General features: G+C 36.5%; 1 protein-coding gene across 1 annotated transcript in view; it reads right to left on the minus strand.

Moving 5' to 3' along the window:
• dlgap2b (discs, large (Drosophila) homolog-associated protein 2b) overlaps positions 1-21323 on the minus strand; it is a 118099-nt gene that overhangs the window by 14323 nt on the left and 82453 nt on the right. The window contains exons 7-8 of the mRNA XM_084737077.1: positions 13228-13284; positions 325-674 (exon numbers count right to left, since the gene is read on the minus strand). Coding sequence (XP_084593203.1) covers positions 325-674; positions 13228-13284 — 407 coding nt within the window. The remainder of the gene's footprint in view (positions 1-324; positions 675-13227; positions 13285-21323) is intronic.

A 21323-nucleotide genomic window follows, 5' to 3' on the forward strand; every position in this document is an offset into this window, starting at 1 on the left:
TGATATGAATAAACAAATGGTGCAATGCAATTGAAAAAAAACTACCTACAGTGTCTAAAGATTTTGCCTGTTGTGTTTCTTCAGTAATAAAAAGTATATTTGGTAAATTTAAAAGTGACTTCACTGGGAAGCCTGAATGAAGGATGGTTTTACTCTGACTGTATTTTACAGGACAGCTCACATGCATATTCACAGTTGAAATATTAAAATGACAAAAAACGAATTATCTTTTCAGCCAGGACCAGACAGAAGAAGATAGATGAGATTGGTGTAATTAGCCTGAAGCCTGGGTGGTGAGCGTAACATTGTCAGTCATGTTGTTACCTGTATCCCAATAGAGGAACGTGGGGTTTTGAGGTACTCCTCGGCCTTGGACACCAGCACTGCTTTGTCGCATGTCTGGACGGAGGTCAAAGACGCATGCCTCTTGCCTGCTGCTGACTCCATGGCCATGGTGACCGCCTTGGCGCTGTCCAGGCTGTCCGTGGAGCTGTAGATGGGACGTCCAAGGCTATCCGTGGTCCACAGACCGCCCCGCGGATGCCTGGCCTCGTGGTAGGCATCTTGGGTGGACTCTGTACTGCTCTGGGCTGTCACAGAGATAAGAGGCTTGGTGGTGGTGCGCGGGGGCACAGGAGGTGGCGTCTTCTTGTAACTGGGAGGATATGATACCGCTGGATAGCACAAGCAGGATGAGAGGACGAGGACAAGGCAAGACAAGACAGGGGTAGAGGATAAAATAAAACATGAGTATGAAAGATGTGGCCAAAAGCTGACAAGGGCCAAGTGCTGCAGGTCACCTGTATCACACATTGTGTGATAGAAGAGCGTCAGAGCATGATGGGAAATTGGGCATCAGGGCACTTAAAGCAAGGGAAATGTCAGTAAGGTGAAAAGCAACAGCAGCTTTGTAATATGTCTGTGTTTACTGGGGGAATGCAGTGAAGGATTACAGGAAAGATTTTCTCTTTTGGTGCAAATGAGAATCTGATGATAATCCATCCAGATGGACCAAACAGCAGAGTTGGAAATGTACCAACGTCCCTTGCTGGATCCTATGACAAAACACTGACTTAACATGTAGTTGCTCAGCACATATATTTTCAAAATAAAGTCACAAAATCAAAAAAAATATAACGATAATAATATTTTAATATTTTCATGTTTCATGTTCTCTTTTCCTTTAGGTTTAGATCATTGAAGCTTCTAATAAATTAAAGGGTAAATGAGCCAAAGTAACTATATTCTCTATTTACACAATGTAGTGTGACATATATCTGTTTTATGAGCTGCAAGTCTGTTTTCTCCTTTCCTTCCTTTACTGTCCAGTAACAGTGCCTTCACCTACAAACTTTGTGATTTTTCATCTCTGAGAAGTTAGTTATTAATAGTTACTTCACTATTCACAGTTAATTTGATACATATAGTTATTAATAGTTACCATTTGATCTGTGTATCATGCTGAAGAATTTAGATAATCACATCAGTGTCATAGATAACTGTTAGCAAACATTGTTATCTTGATTCAAACTGGTCAGAAACTAAATAAATCTAACCAAAACCATCTTCACTTGTTTTTCAACTGTTTCAACAATCTTTTGTTTAGTTGAAATAAACTCTTAATTCACCATGTTAGATGTGAAAATGTTATATGTAGAGCACACGGCAGGTTGGACATAAAAGAAGCAGCAGGGAAAGACAGCCAGAATATTTTCACATCTACAGCAGAGAATTAAGGGTTTATTCCAACCAAACAAGAGCTGGTGATTGATGGACTAGTGGATAGACAAGCCAAGACAAGGTGATGTTTATTTTGTTCCTGTCAAATTTGAATGAAGATGACTAGTGAGCTAGCTGATGCTAGCCAGCTGGCTAGCTAACGTTGCTAATGGTTATCTAAAGCCCTATTTGCATGGGACCTCATGTGATTTAGAAAAGCCCATGTTATGTGCAGCACATTCACACAGGATAAGCAAAGTCTGTATTTCACCTGACTTCACTGACATTATCCGCCACATATGTAAAGGCTCTGTCTAACATCAGCGTTTCAGAGGAACCCGTTCTTCAGCAGCAGAAAAGGCCAGAACGTTCACTTTCTCTTTATCGCTTTCCCTCTCTTGATAAGTTTGACCAGTCAGAGTATCAGCACATTGGGTCCTCTCAGCCATCACTGAAACAGCTGTGGATGGACTTGTATTTTTCCCTGTTTATGCACTTCTTGTGTGTAGCCCCACACAACCACATAACATCCTATTCAGCGTGTCATTCACCTCGTATCTCAATAAACATTCCTTAGATCGTAAAGTCAGACATCTCATGTTAAGTTTGGCTGGGCATCCTGCAGCAGACCAGTTCTTGGTTAGTTACTGCTGTAAATAATACAGTTTATAGTTGTTTTGCCCTCTTTCTGCATGGCATGTATTACAAGCATAAATACACATTTGCAGCTAACATTCTCTGTCATTATCACTCATTATAGCTGATCTCACAGCACAGCTGTTGACTATGGTTCAATGTATTATGAGCTGTGACCACATTTCATTCTCGTTCAGTTGTCTAAACACAGACAACAAAAAACTGACCCCAAATCACTGACATGCCGATTCGCACAGGACTAATATTATCACAGGACCTCTGTGTTTGGTGAAACATGGTAGGTAATTTGCAGTAGAATTTTTACTCGACATATTACAGACATGGCAGATTCACCCAGGATTAAGATTGCAGACAAAGAATTTGACAAAAGTAATGTTACTATAGCATTAACATGAAGATCAGCTCATAAAAATAAATACGTCTCACTGCATTGTGCAGATAGAAGCCTTAATGAACCCTGATGTCAGATTTCAAGTCCATGTTATGATTTGCACAAAGCAAGAATGAACTGAAATGGCTATGAGTTGGACATATCTAGTCTGTTTTTTAACTATTAAGTTATTAGAAGTTACAGAAACTCCTAATTTATTGGAGTAACTGTGGGTGGAGCTTGTACATTACATTATTTTTATTGTATCAATCTGCACACTGAGAGACTTGAAACTCAGTGAGTGTAGACATTAAATCCATTTGTAGACATGACTTTGACCGACACTGAAACTTTTTTTTTTTTAACTTGAGTGAATATTGCTTAATTCTGATATGGATCATACACAAACACAACACTACTTGCCCTTTTAAACTTGTTTAACTGAATTCATCATTAGATGAAAAATATTTTTAATTTAAAGAAACTGCCATACAGAAAGTTTGCTCTTTTAATAAAAAAAAAAGATCTCCATTCATGAGTTTACTTCAAATGTAACCTCAAAAAATCTGCATGAATCACAGAGAAGAACAAGACTTTGAGAAGTAGAATAATAGCTCGAACTTTCTTTACAAGTATGAGTCAAGACACACTTATAATGGCCCTTATCATCCAGTCATTCATCCCTTCAATGCTTCTGATGGTTTCACAAGTGAGTCATGAGTCATTCACTCGATGTCTCCTATTCTTTTCCTCATTTATTTATATAAATTTGAATAGTACAATGTTTAAGACAATGAATACGTTTGTTGTGCTTTGATGACTCAGACACAAGCTATATAATAGCATAAACAGGTGCAGGCAGAGCCCCACACGAAAACAGATATATATACACACTCACAAAGCACTTTGGATTACAGGTAATTAAATGCAATAAGAAATAAGAAACCACAGGGAACTCTGTTAAGCTAAATCCAGTCACAGACTTGACTTCCTTCCAACTTGAAGGGGCTGCAGCTCTGCAAGACACAGTGGGTGGATACCAAAATGAAAAGAGCCGAGTGACTCAGGCAGTCGCAACTCCACACATTCTATTTTTACTCATTCTACCCATTTGACTTCCATTCAAAACTGAAGATGCTACAGATTGCTTGGTACCAGATACAAATTCAGTGTCATAAACCTCATTTGCAATTGCATCTCTCCAGTATCTGTATTTCTTTGTGGTTAAGCCTGTATTGCTTTGCCAATACAACACATTAAAATCTTGTCCATAATTTGATTTCAAGGACATGTTTCCAGAGGACGTATTGGGTTTTCTCAAAATTTTATACAGTAACAAATTCGCGTGAGCTTTTCTCATCAGAAAAATCTGATCATTTAACTGTAGTTATACTGTACTGCAGTAGTAAATGAAAATGTATTAATTTCAGGGTTAAACACACTTTCTTACAATGTTCTGAAGACATATGAAAGATGTAAGTAAATAGTTTTTCTTCTGGAAACTGACATTCTAATTAAAGACATTTATTCTGGTTCTAAATTAAAATTCATATTACATAAGCCTTTGCAGTACTGTGCATTCATTCATTTTCTGTGACTGAGTGCGCCCGGTCCAAGTGATAAAGTCCAACTGAAAGTGATGAATTAAGTTTCTTGTATACTTTGGAGAGATGGAACACTGTAGATACCCAGAAACTAGGGCCAGAACTGAAACTTAGTGGTGGGTCACTGGCCAAAAGAAAACACTGATTGTGTCACTGTTAAGGTGTAAAATGGTACTAGGACCCCCAGCTCCCTCAATTTACTCTGCCTGTGATGCTCAGATTATGAAAAATAATGAATAATTTGGAATCCAACCTATTTAAAAATAAAACAGCATAAACAGCGATTTATGTTACAGATTTTTTGTTGTTGTTGGGATGCCTCTGTAGCTAAGTTGGTAGTGTGTGTGCCCCATGTGTTGAGGCTATCAGTCCTCTACAGTGGCTGCTGGTTCGATTCCCACCTGTGGCCCTCTGTCTATCCTCTCTTCTGTCTGTAAAAAGCCTGTAAAAAATAATATATATATACATATATATATTTTATTTATTTATTTATTTTTAAATGGATACTGATTTCACCAAATAAAACACAAAAGATTTTTTTGATAAATAGTCATCAGTAATGGGGATATAATAACTAAGTGGCTAAAGACTAGAACAGAATAGAACAGCTAGAAGTTACTCTAATGTAGCCTTTAATACCAGGAAAATACAACACTTCTGCCATACGACAATATAATGATATCTAAAATTTAAGACGACATCTAATCTCATATCACAATATAATATTGATATGTTGCCTGGTCCTAATGTAGCAGGCCAAACTGAAGCTTACGATGGGCCAACTTTGACCTGCAGACCCCATTTTGGGCAGCCCTGCCCTAATTACAAAAGATATCTTCTATTATCTGTTGTGGCGGCATGGATGGACTGACTAAACGATGAGGAAATTCTAATGCTTCAACGACAATGTCACAGTAAAGTTTAAAATTGACACTATGGTTTAATACTCATGGGGTCTCCAAACAACAGGGTCTCTCTCCTCTTGACAGCATGAATGCACGCAGTAAATACTGTATGTCATCCACCAATGAACAACAGGATGTAATTATTTCAAAACTGTGATTTTTAAATGGTCAGCTGATAGGGTCTCACATATTGTCTCCATAGCAGGAATGTGCACTAACAAACAAACGGACTGACAGTTTAACAGTCACACAACCTCCTTTGCAGAAGTAATAAATGGGACTGTTCTCCCTCAGCAGGGTAATGACAAAGACTCTGAATTAACCTTTCATCAGACTGTAAGTTAGCTGTAGTCAGCTCTGCACCCTTCTCCTGCAGTTCATTCATACTCCTTATGCTCGCCTAAATGGATTGACATTTGGAAACACATTTGTTGCCTCATACGCCTACATTTACATGCTGGGCATAATTACACAATTATTTGCTTAGGTTAATGTTGTTTAGTGAAGACATTTAATTTACTGACTCCCGAGCTGTCATATCACCACATAATAGACGTCTGAGAGAATTGCAATCAGAAAAAAAAAAAAATCACAATGTCCTGCAGTAACATTGACTAGACACCAGATGTCCTCCTATAGAGTGTACCTTGTCCCCTTAGAGGTCTACTAAAGCATCACTGGATTTTAACAGTGGACTGAGATAAGGAATTTCACTGTGTCTTCATGTCTGTGTCATTTGCGTAAAAATCCTTACATTCAATTTATCTTCTTTTAACAAGGAGCTTAAATTGAAACTGCTAGAAAAAGTACATTTATTGAAATTGACCTGAGCAGTGGGTAAATGCAGCTCGATACATTTACCATGGTGTACTTACAGGGATAGTAAGCGGCAGGAGTACCAGTGCTAGAAGCTGTACCTCTGTGGACAGGGTCAGCAACAAAACATATTTTACCCACCTAAAATAATCAATAATCAGTTTCTCTATACTTTGAATATTGTCACTGCTTTACCTTGCCAACAGACAGCTTTTTTTCCAGGAAACTGCTGTTTTGTTTGTTTTATGAGTATTCATAATAAAACAGACTATTAAATAACTTTTACATTTTCTCCAAAACTGCTCCACGTTACATTATTATATTAAGATTAAGGTCTAGAGGGGGAGCGCGACCTTGTGAGACGGGACGTGCTTTCACATGATCTTATGCGGAAGCAGATGTAAACAAACCGGGGACTGAGACGTGCAATAGTTTGCTGTAGTAAAACTTTGCAGTGAGATAAACAGAGAAGAAGTTAAACAAGTCCCAATGAGAAAATGTCTGAGGAGATGCATCAACACGGGTTGTTTATTCTTTAGCCAGTGAGATTTTAACTGACTGTCAGTCTGTAAATAGTAGTTTGCTGCTGGCTAACATTAGCTTGAAGAGCTAGAAAGTTTACTGTCGTTTGGTGACACCGTCAGCTGCTCAGCTGCTCCATCTCTTTGTTAACTGTCTGTCTTCTCTTTATCCTGTTCTTGGAATCTATCACTAATGCCGACTTCATGCAAGCACGTGTCCGATTGTGTGTGGCTGTGACCAGCACAGTTGTGGCTGCGACGTTATAGTCAGTGTGTTTGCTGCCGGCTCCGGTCTCTGGCCTGTCGATCGGTGCATCCCTATTTGTTTGTGTTACTGGAAAAAGCTGCTGACGGCAAAGTAAAATTGGGAAAATATTCCAAATATAGCGTACACTTAAAGTGACATTGATATTTTTAGGCAGGCCTTTTTTGTAGGTGGTTATAATATGTTTTACTGCTGACCCTGTCCACAGCAGTACAGCAGCAGCTCAGCCTCCTACGCCAGTACTCTTGCTGTTTCTGCAAACTGTGGGTGTGTCAACTACCATCTGCAGTAGGTAATACACTGACTATGGATAAGTACCTCATACAATCCCACTTCAAAAAATTCTGAACTATACCTTTAACAACAATTTTCAGATGCAGTATTTTATGCTACTTTTCTATGTCACCAAATTTCAGAAGGAAATAACGAACTTTTGCTCTGCTACATTTATACCAGGTTCCACTGCTTGAAATGAAGTATTTTTATGGCATTGCTACCTTTACTTGAGTAAATGGTTGTAATATTTAATCTGTAACTGAATGTGGGATCTTGATGTAGGCAGAGGTCATATCTTCTCCGACACAACTGTTGGCCATTGACTGAGGAGTGTCTTCCAATAAGAATCTAACTCAAATTTAAATCAAATTCAGAGTCAAAAAGCTCGTACAGATCTTGTGTTTGCCCCAAAGAAAAAAAATCTCACCCACTTTGCTTTAACAGTGTTAAAACACCATGTACTATACTAGCCTTAATCCTACTGACTGGGGTACTTGCAGACTCCAAAGCAATACTCATCTAACGCGTTTTATTCTATTATTTTTCATGACTTTGTCGATCAATTTGTTCCTAATGACCTCATATTATTGTTTTCTGTTTCTGTTTAAATTAGCGCTTTTAAAAAAACAACAACAATGTACTGGGATACTGGGGGACCCCTAGTCAAAATAACCTGATCTGCCTATGCAGTTTTCTTAGCTGGAACTATTTACTGATTGAGTGAGTCCACATTTTAGATTGTTTTCAAAAATCAGGACCATCCAGATTATTACCACTGCTAATTTCAAAAGTCAGCATCTGTGATGATATGTGGGCGTGTGAGTGGCCATGGCATCCTGGGTGACAGTCACATCTGTGAACGTCCCATTGATGCTGAAACATCAGTATCAACATCATGCAGGTTTTGGTGCAACATATGCTGTTATCCAGACGGCATCTTTTTCAGAAATGTCCTTGCTTATTTCCATAAGTCAGTGCCAACACAACATATTCTGCATTCTACATTCTGTTACAACAGCATCTCTTTCTAGTAAAAGAATTTGGGCACTAGAACGGCATCCCAGCGACCCAAGTAGGTAGTCCTTGTGTGTTAAATATGTCGGTAGGATGAGGGTGGAGGTAAGGTTTACTTCTCTGGGTTCAGTCAAAACATTGTAAAAATATGTTGTACTGTCTTGAAGATGGTGTGACTCATTAACTGCCAGGAGCAAACAACCCAAAAAAAACATTGTGGTGGTAAATCCCTTCACTTCTGTAATATCAAAGTTCGAAGTCTTCTGTCTAGACTCATCATTTTACACTAACTTTTGAAACATCGCTCAGGGATTTCAAATGTAAAACAGGAAGAAAATCTTGTACAGCACAGGCCGAAAAATCAATACTGCCATGCAGTCAGAACACACCTCCTGCTCTCTCCACCTACACATAAGAACCACAGTTTAAGCAAATGCTAAACAATGTTCAGAATACAACAGGAGCCTTTGCACAAAATAAATTGCTGAAAATATGTAGAAAAGGTCAGCTCAGAAAAGGTATAATCAAGAGAGTAAATTTGCAGAGCTACAGCACAACAAGTTTTAGCCTTCGTCGAAAGTTCGGACAATATAGACCAGGGAAGTCTCCTGTCCTTTGTGTAGTCACTTGTGCCTGGCTGTGTTTGAATTTGACTGTTTGGCTTAGCGCTGCTGCACTGGGCAGTTCAGTAAACAGACCCACACACTGGAGGCACAGCCAAGACTAAATGGACCTGAATGTCATGCTATGAAAATGTGTTGCTGCTCTGCTTAAATGTATTTGTGGTACTGCAAGTAAACAAACTGCGCTCAGTTACTTTATGTCTTCAAAACAAACCTTTTCACAGCTCACAAGCTTCTGTATCAAAACACAAATGAACAAGCTGTGTACCATCTATCCTCAAATCTCCTCCATGTCTTCACTGTTTATCCAAGCTAGTTACCTTCTGTTGCAATGTCTTACTTCATCAGCACTCACAGTGAATCAACAGTGTGCATAACACACACAGAAAATGATTACACGAGTACCCTATTTAATTAATTGGTTGATCGCCAGTAAATAAAAGGGTGACTACTGTGATAAGTAATGAATCCTAAAGTTATACATCAAGCACAGTGTCTAATGGATCACATTTTGAGCTTTTATTGTAATTTTAGCTGTAATTTTACAGCTTTTCTCTGTTTTATATCAGTGTAAATTTAATATATTTAAGTTTTAGACTCATAGTTGGACAAAAAAAGATGTTTAGACATGTCAGGAAGGCTCTGAGATCTTGTGATGGGCTAAAAAATCTCTGACACTTTATTCAGTATGGATCGATTTGATTCACTGGCTGCTCAAAAAAATATGGTCAGATTAATCAATCAATAAATAATAAAACAATTATTTACTGGTGGATGTAACGAAATACATGTTTGTTGTCATGTTGTACTGTAACAAAGTTGTTTTCTGTGTACTTGCATTTTTTGGGGTGTAAATTGTGGTAAAGATTAGCATGACTGTACCTCAGCATTAGATAAAAAACGTTATATGTGCCCAGTGGTGTAAGTTACAAAGTACATTTACTAAGGTACTGTAGGCTACTTCAGCACAGTTTTGTGGTACTTCTACTTCATATCTGTAATTCATTTTATGTTACTTTATACTTCTATTCTGCTACATTGTAGAGGGATATTGTACTTTTTATTCCACTACTGATCAATTGAGTTACTCGTTACTTACAGATTTAAATTAATATAAAACATTACAGACAAAAAATATATAATAGGCTATATTATTTAAGATTCAAGGTACCACACGGAGTGTTAAATTTGTTATGAAGCAGTCTCAATTTGATAATAATTCGTCCGTATGACCGGCTTTGATAGGATTGGCTTCTCCGTGAAATCAGATGAAATGAGCCTGCCTGTTTTCAAAGGCAGAGTTATACTAGCCAGTTAAAAAAAAGAAGCACGAAGAGATTTTTATTCAGATAATTTTAATTTCTGACATTATCTTCGTGGTTATGGCAGAGGAAACCCTGCTGCTTTGGGGCCTCCAAAATCAACATAATATAAAGTTCCTTGTCATAGCTTTAAGCTACACAGTAGTATGCAGTAGGGCTGCAATTAATGATTATTTTCATAATCAATTAATGGGTCAGTTATTTTCTCGATTGATCCCTTATTAGTTGTTTGTTTTAAATACTTAATTGTCATATAGGAACAAAGAAACCAGAAAATATTTACATTTAAGAAAGTGCAATCCAAGGATTTTAACTTTTTTCTCAAAAACATTACTGAAACTGCTTAACTGATTATCAGCATAGTTGGGAAATAATTTAGTAATTGATTAATAATTGATTAATCGTTGCATCTCTAACATAAAGCCTTTAAAATTATCCCCATCTTTACAAACGCCTACATTCAAATCACATACATGCAATATTCTATAGATTATAGTCAAATAATATAACATATGAATACATTGCTCTGAAATGAGCTATTCTGCATAATGAGCACTTTTCTTTTGGTACATGTATTTTGATGCTCATTCTTTTTTTTTTTTTTTTTAATCTTTTACTTAAGTAAAGTTTCTAATGCATCACTTTTACCTGTAAGAGAGTATTTTTTACTGTGGGGTATTGATACTTTTACTTGAGTAAATGATCTGAGTCCTTCTTCCGCCACTGCACGTGCCTTAATTAATCAGTGATTGAACGCTCCACTCAGCAATCAGACACACCCACGATGTTGCTGAGGAACCTTTCAGAGGAAGGTGACAGACCTTTCTGCTGATTTTGTCTGTTAAGCTGTGAACTCACCTCAAAACTTGTTGAATTTGAGGAGCACAGAGGACCAAGAGAGGCTGAATAGACCGGCTGTATTTCAGCTATGAGGAGTTGGGATGAGAAGCCCTGTATAGTTTGCATTGGAAATTAACGAGCTGGACGGTTGAACTTGGCTTTAGAGCAGTAGACCGGGGAGGACATTGTGATGAACAAGACCCACAAAATAACGTTCAAACGGGTATGTACAACAACAAATTTACTAATTGATATAACTCTCTTAATATATCTCAAGCTGACATATCTCTACCGTTGTTTCCGGTGGGCTCACTCAGCTTCTGATGGTCTCTGGCGCTCGCGACCGACGTCAGGCGCCAACGGTTGTAAACAAGAAAAGTGCTAACACCCATAGTAGCCACAGTTATTAGGCTAGAAGAAAAACAGACGCTGTACTTTGTAAAACTGGAAAACAAATACGAGTGTTTGGATGATACTGAGCTTTAACATTGATAGCGAAGTTTTGTTGGAGTGTTTTTTTATAGGTTTTATACGCGTTTTGACAGATTTCTAACCATTAAAAACGCAAACAAGTAAGCTAACCAGTGGGGCTAATATGTAAGCCTAGTGACAAATTGAAGCTGTGTATTTCGGCTCGATTTTGTAATATTGGAGAAAAAAAATTAATATTAATGTATACCAAGCTCATATGAACAGACAGATTCATGTTGCTGATATGGTTTGAGAGGTTTCTATTTAATGTTCATTAGCTAATGAAGTTGTTATGGTACAACTGCCATCATCTGCAAACGATCCAGCTTTTCAGGGCCACCTTTCAAGCCTACACAAGATAGACTAAGTGTTTAACTTTCACAGCTTACTTTCACAGCTTTTTTTTTTTTTTGAACAGCTCATTTTCAGTTAATATTTTGAGACAGGTAATTAAAAAGGAAAAGTGAAACATTAAAAAAAGAAGGAAAGAAAGAAAAGCCTTTGATGTGACAGAACTTGCAGTAGCAAATTACCTAATTAAAGTTGTATGTGTATGTTAATGTTATCGCAGTTATTATACATATATACACGCGCACATACATATAACTCCCTCTCCCTCATCTTCCATCGTTCTTCGTTTAACTTTTTGGATAACAGCTGACTTGACCTGCCCTGAAATGCTGCATGTACAAGTCATGGGATAGCCTCTAGGTCAGAAAGTAACTCGCTAACTCACAGTTACTTGCAATAGTAACTGTATTATAATTACTGTTTTGGATATTGTAATCCTTTACATTACTAGTTACTGGAAAAAGTAATAATGTTACAACAATATATAACTGAGTAATAAAGTACTGCCCAACACTGTTAGTAGGCCACACACTCGTGACCTCAAGCTCTGTGATAATGAATCATTATTATTCTTTTGGTAAGGATGAATGCGTATAAGCCTACTCTGTTGGGATATTAGAATGAAAAATGTCAAGCTTATACTAGAACAGAGACATTTAACAAAGGTAAATGTTCTAAGATTGGAAATAATTATAACCGATGTAAATTTTTGATAGTAAATCTTTTCTTCGATACAAATGGGAGGCTACTAGGAAAAATGTTGGGAACCACTGTAATATAGCACAATATGGTAAAAACTGCAATTATTTTGAGCAATATTGTGATTGGGATACTGTGATGATCACGATTGCGATGAAACTATTAAAATCATGATTTGTTGTGGTCTGCACCAAATAAACGTGTTTTCTTACATCTGGAGAAGCACATCTGTAGGCCAGGGCATATCTGCAGCACTGCAGTTCTTCATTATAATGCACACATTTTTACTTAATCAGAAAGTTGCAGCTCCTGCAAATTGGATATTGCACTTGACCATACTGCGATACTTCATTATTGTTCTTTTTTTTTTTTTTTTTTACTTATGCTTTTTTTTTTTAGAATGCTGCCATCCTCATGATCAAGCATTTCAGAGCCACCTTTCAAGCCTAAATAGGGTGAGTGTTTAATTTTCACTGCATAGATTTTCCAGAACAGCTAATTTTCAGTGATTTTGAAGGAGGCAATATGAAAGCAAAAGCCTTTGTGGTAACTGCACTTGCAATAATATTACGTTATTAAAATTGTATGTGTTATACCAACTGTTAACCGGAAAGGGAAGCACTTTTATTTATATATATTCTTTCTTTTGTGTTGTCAAAAATAGCCAGACCCCCCCTTTGCTAAACCCATGGATGTATGACTGCAGCTGAAATGTAATTTGCAAATTAAGTGCTAGTATGGAGGAAAGGAGAAGGAATGGAAACAAATTGGTACCTGGAGGTGGTTGAGCGCGGTCCACGCTGCAAGTAGTAGGGAGACGAAACTGAATCCCTGCAAGGAGCAAGCAACAGCAGTTAGAAAAGACAGATACAGGTATCACACACACTTATGCACACCTACAGTGACTCATACCTACCACAATAAGCTCCAAGCTGATTAAAAAAACTACAGGATATTTTCGCTTTACTTATCGAGCTGTTACTCAATAACAACCGTGGAGAGAGAAACACAGACATGCTCAATACACAGTGTTAGAAATGGGTCACATCAATGTTTTGCTGAATGTGCAGAGCTGAATGCTCTTTAAAAAAGTGCATTTGGCCTACAGTGTAATGATTTATATGAGTGAGTTACATTTATAATCCTACTGAAAAAAACTCAAACACCACTTCAACACGCAAAGATAAAAATCAGGGGAAGTGCTGGTGCTGAGTAACGCTCAGTATTCAGCATTGGCTGTGTTTCTGTCTCAAAATGCAAATGGGCAATGCTCATAGGCAACAGTTTCTCAGGAAGTGTCTCAACCTTGTTTTCAATAACAAGGTTGTTATTGCCAGGGACGTTTGAATATGTATTTGCCTAGACTTTTGTACTTGTTACCTTTTGCTTCTGTTACAGCTGCCAGTATTGTCAAAAACATCTTACTGCTTTCTAAAACCTAAAACAATATCACAGTGATCACAATAAAAAGCAGCAACATGTGGTCCAAATTGGACAAAAGTGAAAAACAAAATTGAAAATTTTCTGTGTTGTCATAGCAAAAATAAAGTGTGAAGCCTTTAAGAAAGGAATTTTGCTCATGTGCATTGCCCTAGTAAGTTGCCTGTGTATCATAATCTACAGATCAGTCTATACTTATCAGGGTTGACTAAACTGATAAGTCAGTAATACATTGAAACATACAGCAACTGGTAGGTAACATGCATCATCTGTATCTGAAAACAGACAGCTACATCTTTATCATATATACATACAAGACACAGAGCATGAAACATTAAAACATACATATAAAAATCACATCAGATTTTGAAATTCAGGATTTAATAAAACCAATTTAAATGATTCCAAATAACAGTTTTAAATGTCAAGATTTTTTTCTTCTTTCTCTTCTTTCTATTGTGTAGAGAAGTATTCAAATCATTAACTTGCTTTGTTAGCAATACACTGTGTCTCCTGAGAGATCCACAGAAAATTGTAATTTTTTTGAGTATATGGCCAACAACAAATTTCATGTACAGATAAAGAAGAAGAGACAAAGACAGTCCTCATGATCAACTACTGAATTAGCCACCCCACAACTGTAGCACAATGCCACAAACATGGGCTTGAATAGGAAAGTTTCACTCTCTGTCAAGTAGCACTTTTGTAGAGCTAACAGAAATGAAGTTTAGACAGTAAGGAAACAAAGAAAATCAGACAAAATGTGCTGAGAGACCCAGACAAAGAACATGTTTTTCAACTGAAAAGCAAGACAGTCTTTTTTTCTCTCATTTTTTGGTCCTGACTGCCTCTTGTAATGCAGCAGTATAGTATATTGAAAAGTGTTTCATGCTGTACTGCAGCACTTGAAGGTTCATGAAGTTTCACTTTTCACATTCACATTTTTCAAATCTTACACTGAACGGGTATGACCACCCTACTTAATTCTACAACCATTGTGTTTGCCTTTAAATCCCTTTGTGATTGGTTGCATGAGCTTAAGCCATACTTTACATGAAGTGCATGTACAGCCTGCACTTAAAATATAATTATAATACAGGTGATTAAAATTCAATTATAATCACTTATCATGTTCACACTTTGCTGTACGCAGCTAAGATTCCAGATGGATTATGTAAATACTATAAAAGACTATGGTACTTACACGAACTTTATGTAAAGTGTGACCTAATATCATTTCATAATACTTTTAGTGCAGAGAATTCGTAACAGACCTTCACTCTCATACTTTTTAACAAGGCCCCTCAAACCTTTTGCTCCTTTGTGGTCAACACTTAAATTTCAGAAAAGTTCTGACAGCGTCTCCTCTCCGTCCGACTCCCTCCTTTTGTGCCAGAGGCCGTTCTTGCCATAGTTGTTGACTCAGACTGGCAAACAGGCTGGTGAGATGCTGTTCTTACTCAGGTCAGGGTAGGCTGTGGCGTAATGATGTGCAATGATTGACGAGCTGCGTATATGAGCATGGGGGCTGAAGATGCAACAAAATGAAGATGTAATTCCTGTTTTGTTTTACTGTAGACTGTATTAACCAGCAGATTTACTATCTAGTTTCACTCCATTATGGCAAGACAAAATATGCATTTCTTTTATCTGAGCAATTATACTGCAAAATCATTGTAGTCTAAAAGCCTAAACATCACAGTCTATAGCTTTTTCTACTTGCAATGTAATCATTATCTCTCTCAATTTACTGTACTGGCTGTCAGACCAATGAGCAGTGAGTGCATGGTGTATATGGACAAACAAGTTGAAAGCATTGCTTCTATTTTACATAATTGCATAAATGTAGTGTGTAGCCCACTCCAACTTTTTTTTCTTAGAGCCAACGATGTAGCTTGCTTTTTAATAGGCACATCACAACATCCTTACTGTAAAAATAACTGAGAACAATGCATATGCTAGAACAATACTGTAGGTGCTACACTGCATCAGTAAAACTGTCTGTTCATTGATGCATTCCAGGATGAAGTTTAAAGTAACTCTTATTTATGTACTTAAAATAGAAAACGGCCTATTCCTTTTGAACAATTTCCTCTAAATCTGTATTTTCCTGCTCACCTAAATATCATCTCTTTTTAATTTGTGCACAAAAGATACATGCTGCGACAGGCAAAATAAATTACTTTGCAAAAAATAGCATTGACTAAAGGGAATTTGTTCCTTTTTTCCTATCAATGTTATTGAACACAACCATTGTGAAGATACTTCCTCAGGCCTCAGGAGTATGGCACTAGTGGTTTGTAAAGATGGCTGAGCGGATGGATTGATAGATGGATGAGTGACTGGATGGATGATTTGACATCGGATGACTAGCAGGTTTTAAGGGTGTGAAGGTCGGTAATTCCAGCACATTTAGCTGGATTTACAAAATTTCAAAAGTAGGTTTGTGTAGCCTTTTTTCAAGAGCTGTACAATCAAACAAGCATGTTGTTCATAGCCACATACATATATACATACAGTGGTGATGCCCCCATGGATGCAAGGTGGATTAACCTTTTATGTATGATATATCACAACAAACCAATACAAATCAATGGCCTGAAAGTATAATTTCAACAAACTCGCTTTTCATTGCCTTGGCCCCAGTGATGAGGTAGTGGTTAGTGTTCCAAATACAACCACAAAAAAAGTTAACCTTCTCCAGCCTTCACACATAAAAACACGTACCCTATAATTACAAGTGTTTGAAAAAACAAAGAACACTTTGTATTGTTAGAGCTTTAGGAGTAGTTGGATTGAAAAAGCTTTTCTTTTTGTCGTCAAAATTGAATTGAATCTGAAGCTGCCTGTTAGGTTAAAATATTTTGTGCTAGAATAACACTGTCCAAAATGTAAACGGTTTATTCAATTGGGAGTGTGCTTGTGATTAAAAAATTTAAGCAAATCTGCCCATTCCATCTGTACATGTGGGAACTTTGGCCTGATGGTGGCACTAGAGGAAAGGTCATGGGTTCACCAAAAACTTAATGATTCATCCTTTGGAGATCTGAATCTCAACAAATAATCAAGTTGTTGCTTTGAACCAAAGTTTTGGATAGACAACTGATAGACTGTTTGATATCCTCACTGTTAATGTGCTCCGCTGTGAGAAGGCTCATTGAAATGGTTTTGCTATAATATGGCAGTGGTAGCTGAATATAAATGTTGCTGCCAAATATAAACATTTCATTATGATCAGACATTTTCAAATATAAATTTAACCCACATTATGCATGTAGTTTGCTTGAGAATTGGATGTTCAAGATGAACTGAGTAAGATCCAAACCAATAACAGCTGCTATGCGTAATACTGCACCTATATATAATACTATATAATACTGTTATATATACTGTATTTGAGTACAAATATAGTACTGTGTGAAAGATTATGTAGACTATATAAAAAGTTCCAGTTCCAGTTTTCAGTGACTTTCAACTTAGAGATTCCCACTTTCCAGTATGCCAGTATCTGCAACCATGTATAATTTTATCACTAAATCCATCACCCACCACCTTTAAAATTAAGTCTGAGTAATGCTAGTATGTATCTTTCCCTGGAAACTAATGTTAGAAGAATGAGCTTTATTTAAAATGCCATCAGTGTCAAAATCACAAACTACTGAAAACTGAGAGGTCTTAAGAAGTCTTTTTATACATGCAGAACTTTAAGTATGAAAACCCAATTGATATTATCTAAAAAGCAGCATTGATTTGTGGTGGTTTGTAGAACAAAGCTGTTATGTTGGTCATAACCTGCCTTGCTGCATGCCAGGATATTTAAAATAAAGACACACTACTGTGTGCTGATTTTATTCCCCTCTGTTCGCTTAAAGAAAATGTATAAAATGGTTAAAGCAAGGGAGTGAATCATTACTAATACCAATGAATTTGAACAGAACTGTAATATTAAAACATAAAAAATAAAAACAAATCAAATAAATTATTTTATGGATTGGGTAAGGGGCTTCATGCACATCTCAGTTAAGGTATGTTCCAGTTGTGCAGAAGATATTTTTAACAGTTATCCATGTGTCTCACTCTGTTCAAATGCAGTAGATATTGTACAAAAATATTGCCAGTGTGCTAACACAAGGCCAACATTTGCGACAGTAGTCAACAGTTTTGTTAGTTTTGTTCTTGTGGTCATTATCCAGAACATAATCTTGAAAATTCCACTAGATTCAATGTGGAAACAGATGAAAACATATAAATGTATTATACATACTTAGTGAGTATGACAGCATTTTCAACTTATGGTATATCTTATTTTAGTGGAAAATGTTAATGAGTCAGACAAAATGTATGAAAAACTGTATTAACAACATATAAAAAAGGATATAATAAAGTGGTTCCCTACCAGACCTACCGTACTCTCTACGCCCCCCAGCTAAGCTACGGGCGCCTAAAATGGGAAAAAAAAAAAAAAAAGGAAAAGAAAACAAACAAACAAACAAAAACAAAAAGGTGATAGCTTAGTAGAAAAGCAATGCATATTGAGAGGGTCAAAGTAAAAGACACTGTGTCTGGCCCATGCTGTGTATTTGTGGTGTGTTAAAGTGTGTACTCACTGTGGACAGAAAATGCTGTAACAACCTGTTCTCATCCCAGCTTGTCAAATATCGACATCTTTGTCATAGCCCTCAGCATCTCATACAGATGCACAAGGTACCATTTAGTAGCTGTATGAGACATTGCCAGAAAGCCTTTTTAACATGTGGAAAATGTGGAAAACAAAACTGCTTGGTTGAGTTTTGGAAAATATCATGTTTTGGGTTAAAATGTTACATATGTCTCATGATCCAAGTAAAGCAAGTCACAGGGTGAACATTACATGATAAGAGTCATGTGATGGGCATAATGTTATGTACCCTAAAAGTTAAGGTAAAGTTTTGGTGTCACATGGGACATAAACTCTGGCATTCTGGGCTAAAGTCCTGTGTTTGTTTGACTCATCCATCCTTTGCATCACCTCCATACACTGACTTCCCTAGCTCTTTATTCTGTTTCACCTGACAAAGAGGGTTTTACACTAAAATAAATTGAAGGCTTCTGTCTCTCATACAGCAGTTAAAAGGTACCATCTGTTTCTGTATGAGTCTGCCAGCGAGCATGACAAAACAATGGTATTTGATTACTTGGGAATGAGAACGGGCTATTCCATATTTGGATGCCATTGTAAAGCTATGACCCCCATTTTTCTATTTAAATTACCATAAACATAAACATCATAAACATTTTAATCCATTATTTTATATCAATTTATGAAAAATACATAAGGCCAATAAAAGTTGTAAATGAAAATTCACAAGAAACACCACAATAAGCAAAAAAGAGAAAACAAAAGTATCACATACTGGTTTCATTCGTTTAACAAAATAAGCATAAGCTAACAAATGCAGGCTAAACTATGATTTTCAAAAGGATGCTTTATAACTTTGACAAAAATCTGATTCACTAAACAAAGCAGTCTGAGATCCCTGAAAATTGCAACATGATTGATGCAAAACAGAGTAGCATGTTTTCTCCAAGTAACCTTGAATAAATGCAGGAAGAGAACACAGGGGTAGAAAAGAATTTATATTCAAGCAGTGTTATAGGTTCAGGTGAGATCAGATTCCATCCAAAACCCTTTGTCCTAATAGCAGGACATCACAGAGTTGGCACAGTTGTTGCATCAGATCTCTGGATGACAACAAAAATGTAAACAAAAACTCATGGGATAACTGACCACATACTGTAACAGATAGACAATTCTGAATTTCTTACAAAGAATTATATATTTCATTACACAAAATATGGTTGCATGGTTAAAAAATAATTGTAAATACCCTTTATCTATTTCTTCTTCAGTCTCTGATAAATGTACATCTTTCATGTATATACTTTTTTAAAATATTTAGATCAATATCTGTATTTTTGCTACATTTAAACTTGGTTTAAGGGAAGGGTAACTTCTTTGGGCTAAATGATGAAATGACAATGAAACACTGAATTAAACCTATTTATACTGTAGCATGGGTGAGTTCCCTGGTATTAATTAATCACCAGTTTGCAATTCAATTGGATATAAATTTGGAATAATGCTAAGCATTTGTACAGCATCCCCAATTGCATTATCGCAGGCTTTGTTTTCTAATTTTGCTGTAGTCACTATAGTGTCAGTGTGTGATGCACTCAATGATTGTTAATTTATTTTGTATACGATGCCACAAAGCACACGGATGCTACTACTAAGCAGGAATCTCAATAATCTCACCAACAAACTCTTTGATTTTTAGAATACATATAAGCTAAAATGGACAAAATGTGAGTGAAACAACTGCTTTGCAGGAAACGCTAAAAACAACCTTTAGTGTGGCCCGTGGCTCATGCAAAAACAACAAATAAAAGAAAAATATTATCTTTAGAAAGAGCCACCAATATTTTCTGAAAACATCATTCAATTTCCGGCATCGATGATTTGCATGAAGGCTTAACATAAACACCTAATATCTATAACTGCAAATATTTAGATGACATATAAATACAACAAAGAACAAAGGACTTGCATAGAATGAATGAATGTAGATTGGAGACATCATGATTGGCCAGTCTTCAGCACCTTTAAATTAGTTTGCATTCCCCAAACAATGGGAAAAGATGTAAGTAAGGAATGCCACTGCAATCCCCTCTTAATCATTCAAAAAGCAAAAATATGAATACAAGCCTTTCCAAAGTTTTTTTCAATATATATACTGTATATATATATTTATATAATAAAATGGTTATAGGCTAAATGTTGTCACAGTCATATGCCTTTCAATGAAATCATTTATGATTTATGCTAACCCAGCCTTCGGCCGGTCTGTAATGAAAAACTGTCTGAAAAATTGTTTTGGTTTATAACAACAATAAATGGGCTCTAAGCTTTTAAAAATTCATATTCTGTATTGCAAATAGTGAACAATGGCAACATTATATTTGAACTTATTCCTTACCTATTCCTCTTAGTACTAAAATCTCAAAACTTCAAGTTCTGAGTTATGGAATTTTTGCCAAAAATTAACAGCAAAACATGCCTTAATAAAGTGTTCTTCTGTAACACAGATTATCAAGGCCAAATAATCATTTAGCTATGCATTTATAATAAGGTTTAATGAGTTAATGTAACAGTTGTGTGGGGTGGAGCTACTGCAATAACTCAAAAGGAAATGTCTGCCTTTTTTCTTTTGTGGCTTCAGCTTTAATTTTAATCTTTCCTCTAGTACAACCTTATCGTTATCATCTTTTCAAAATGCCACTTTTTCTGCAAGTATTGTCTTTTGGTCGTGCAAAGGGGGAAGAAGATCCACTCTCTTTATAAAGTGAGAGATGATGCCTCTACTTTATTAAAAGTCCTGTTCAAAGGTTCA

The sequence above is a fragment of the Lutjanus erythropterus genome, chromosome 15 (assembly GCF_056507025.1).
Source record: "Lutjanus erythropterus isolate fLutEry1 chromosome 15, fLutEry1.hap2, whole genome shotgun sequence".
NCBI lineage: Eukaryota > Metazoa > Chordata > Actinopteri > Lutjaniformes > Lutjanidae > Lutjanus > Lutjanus erythropterus.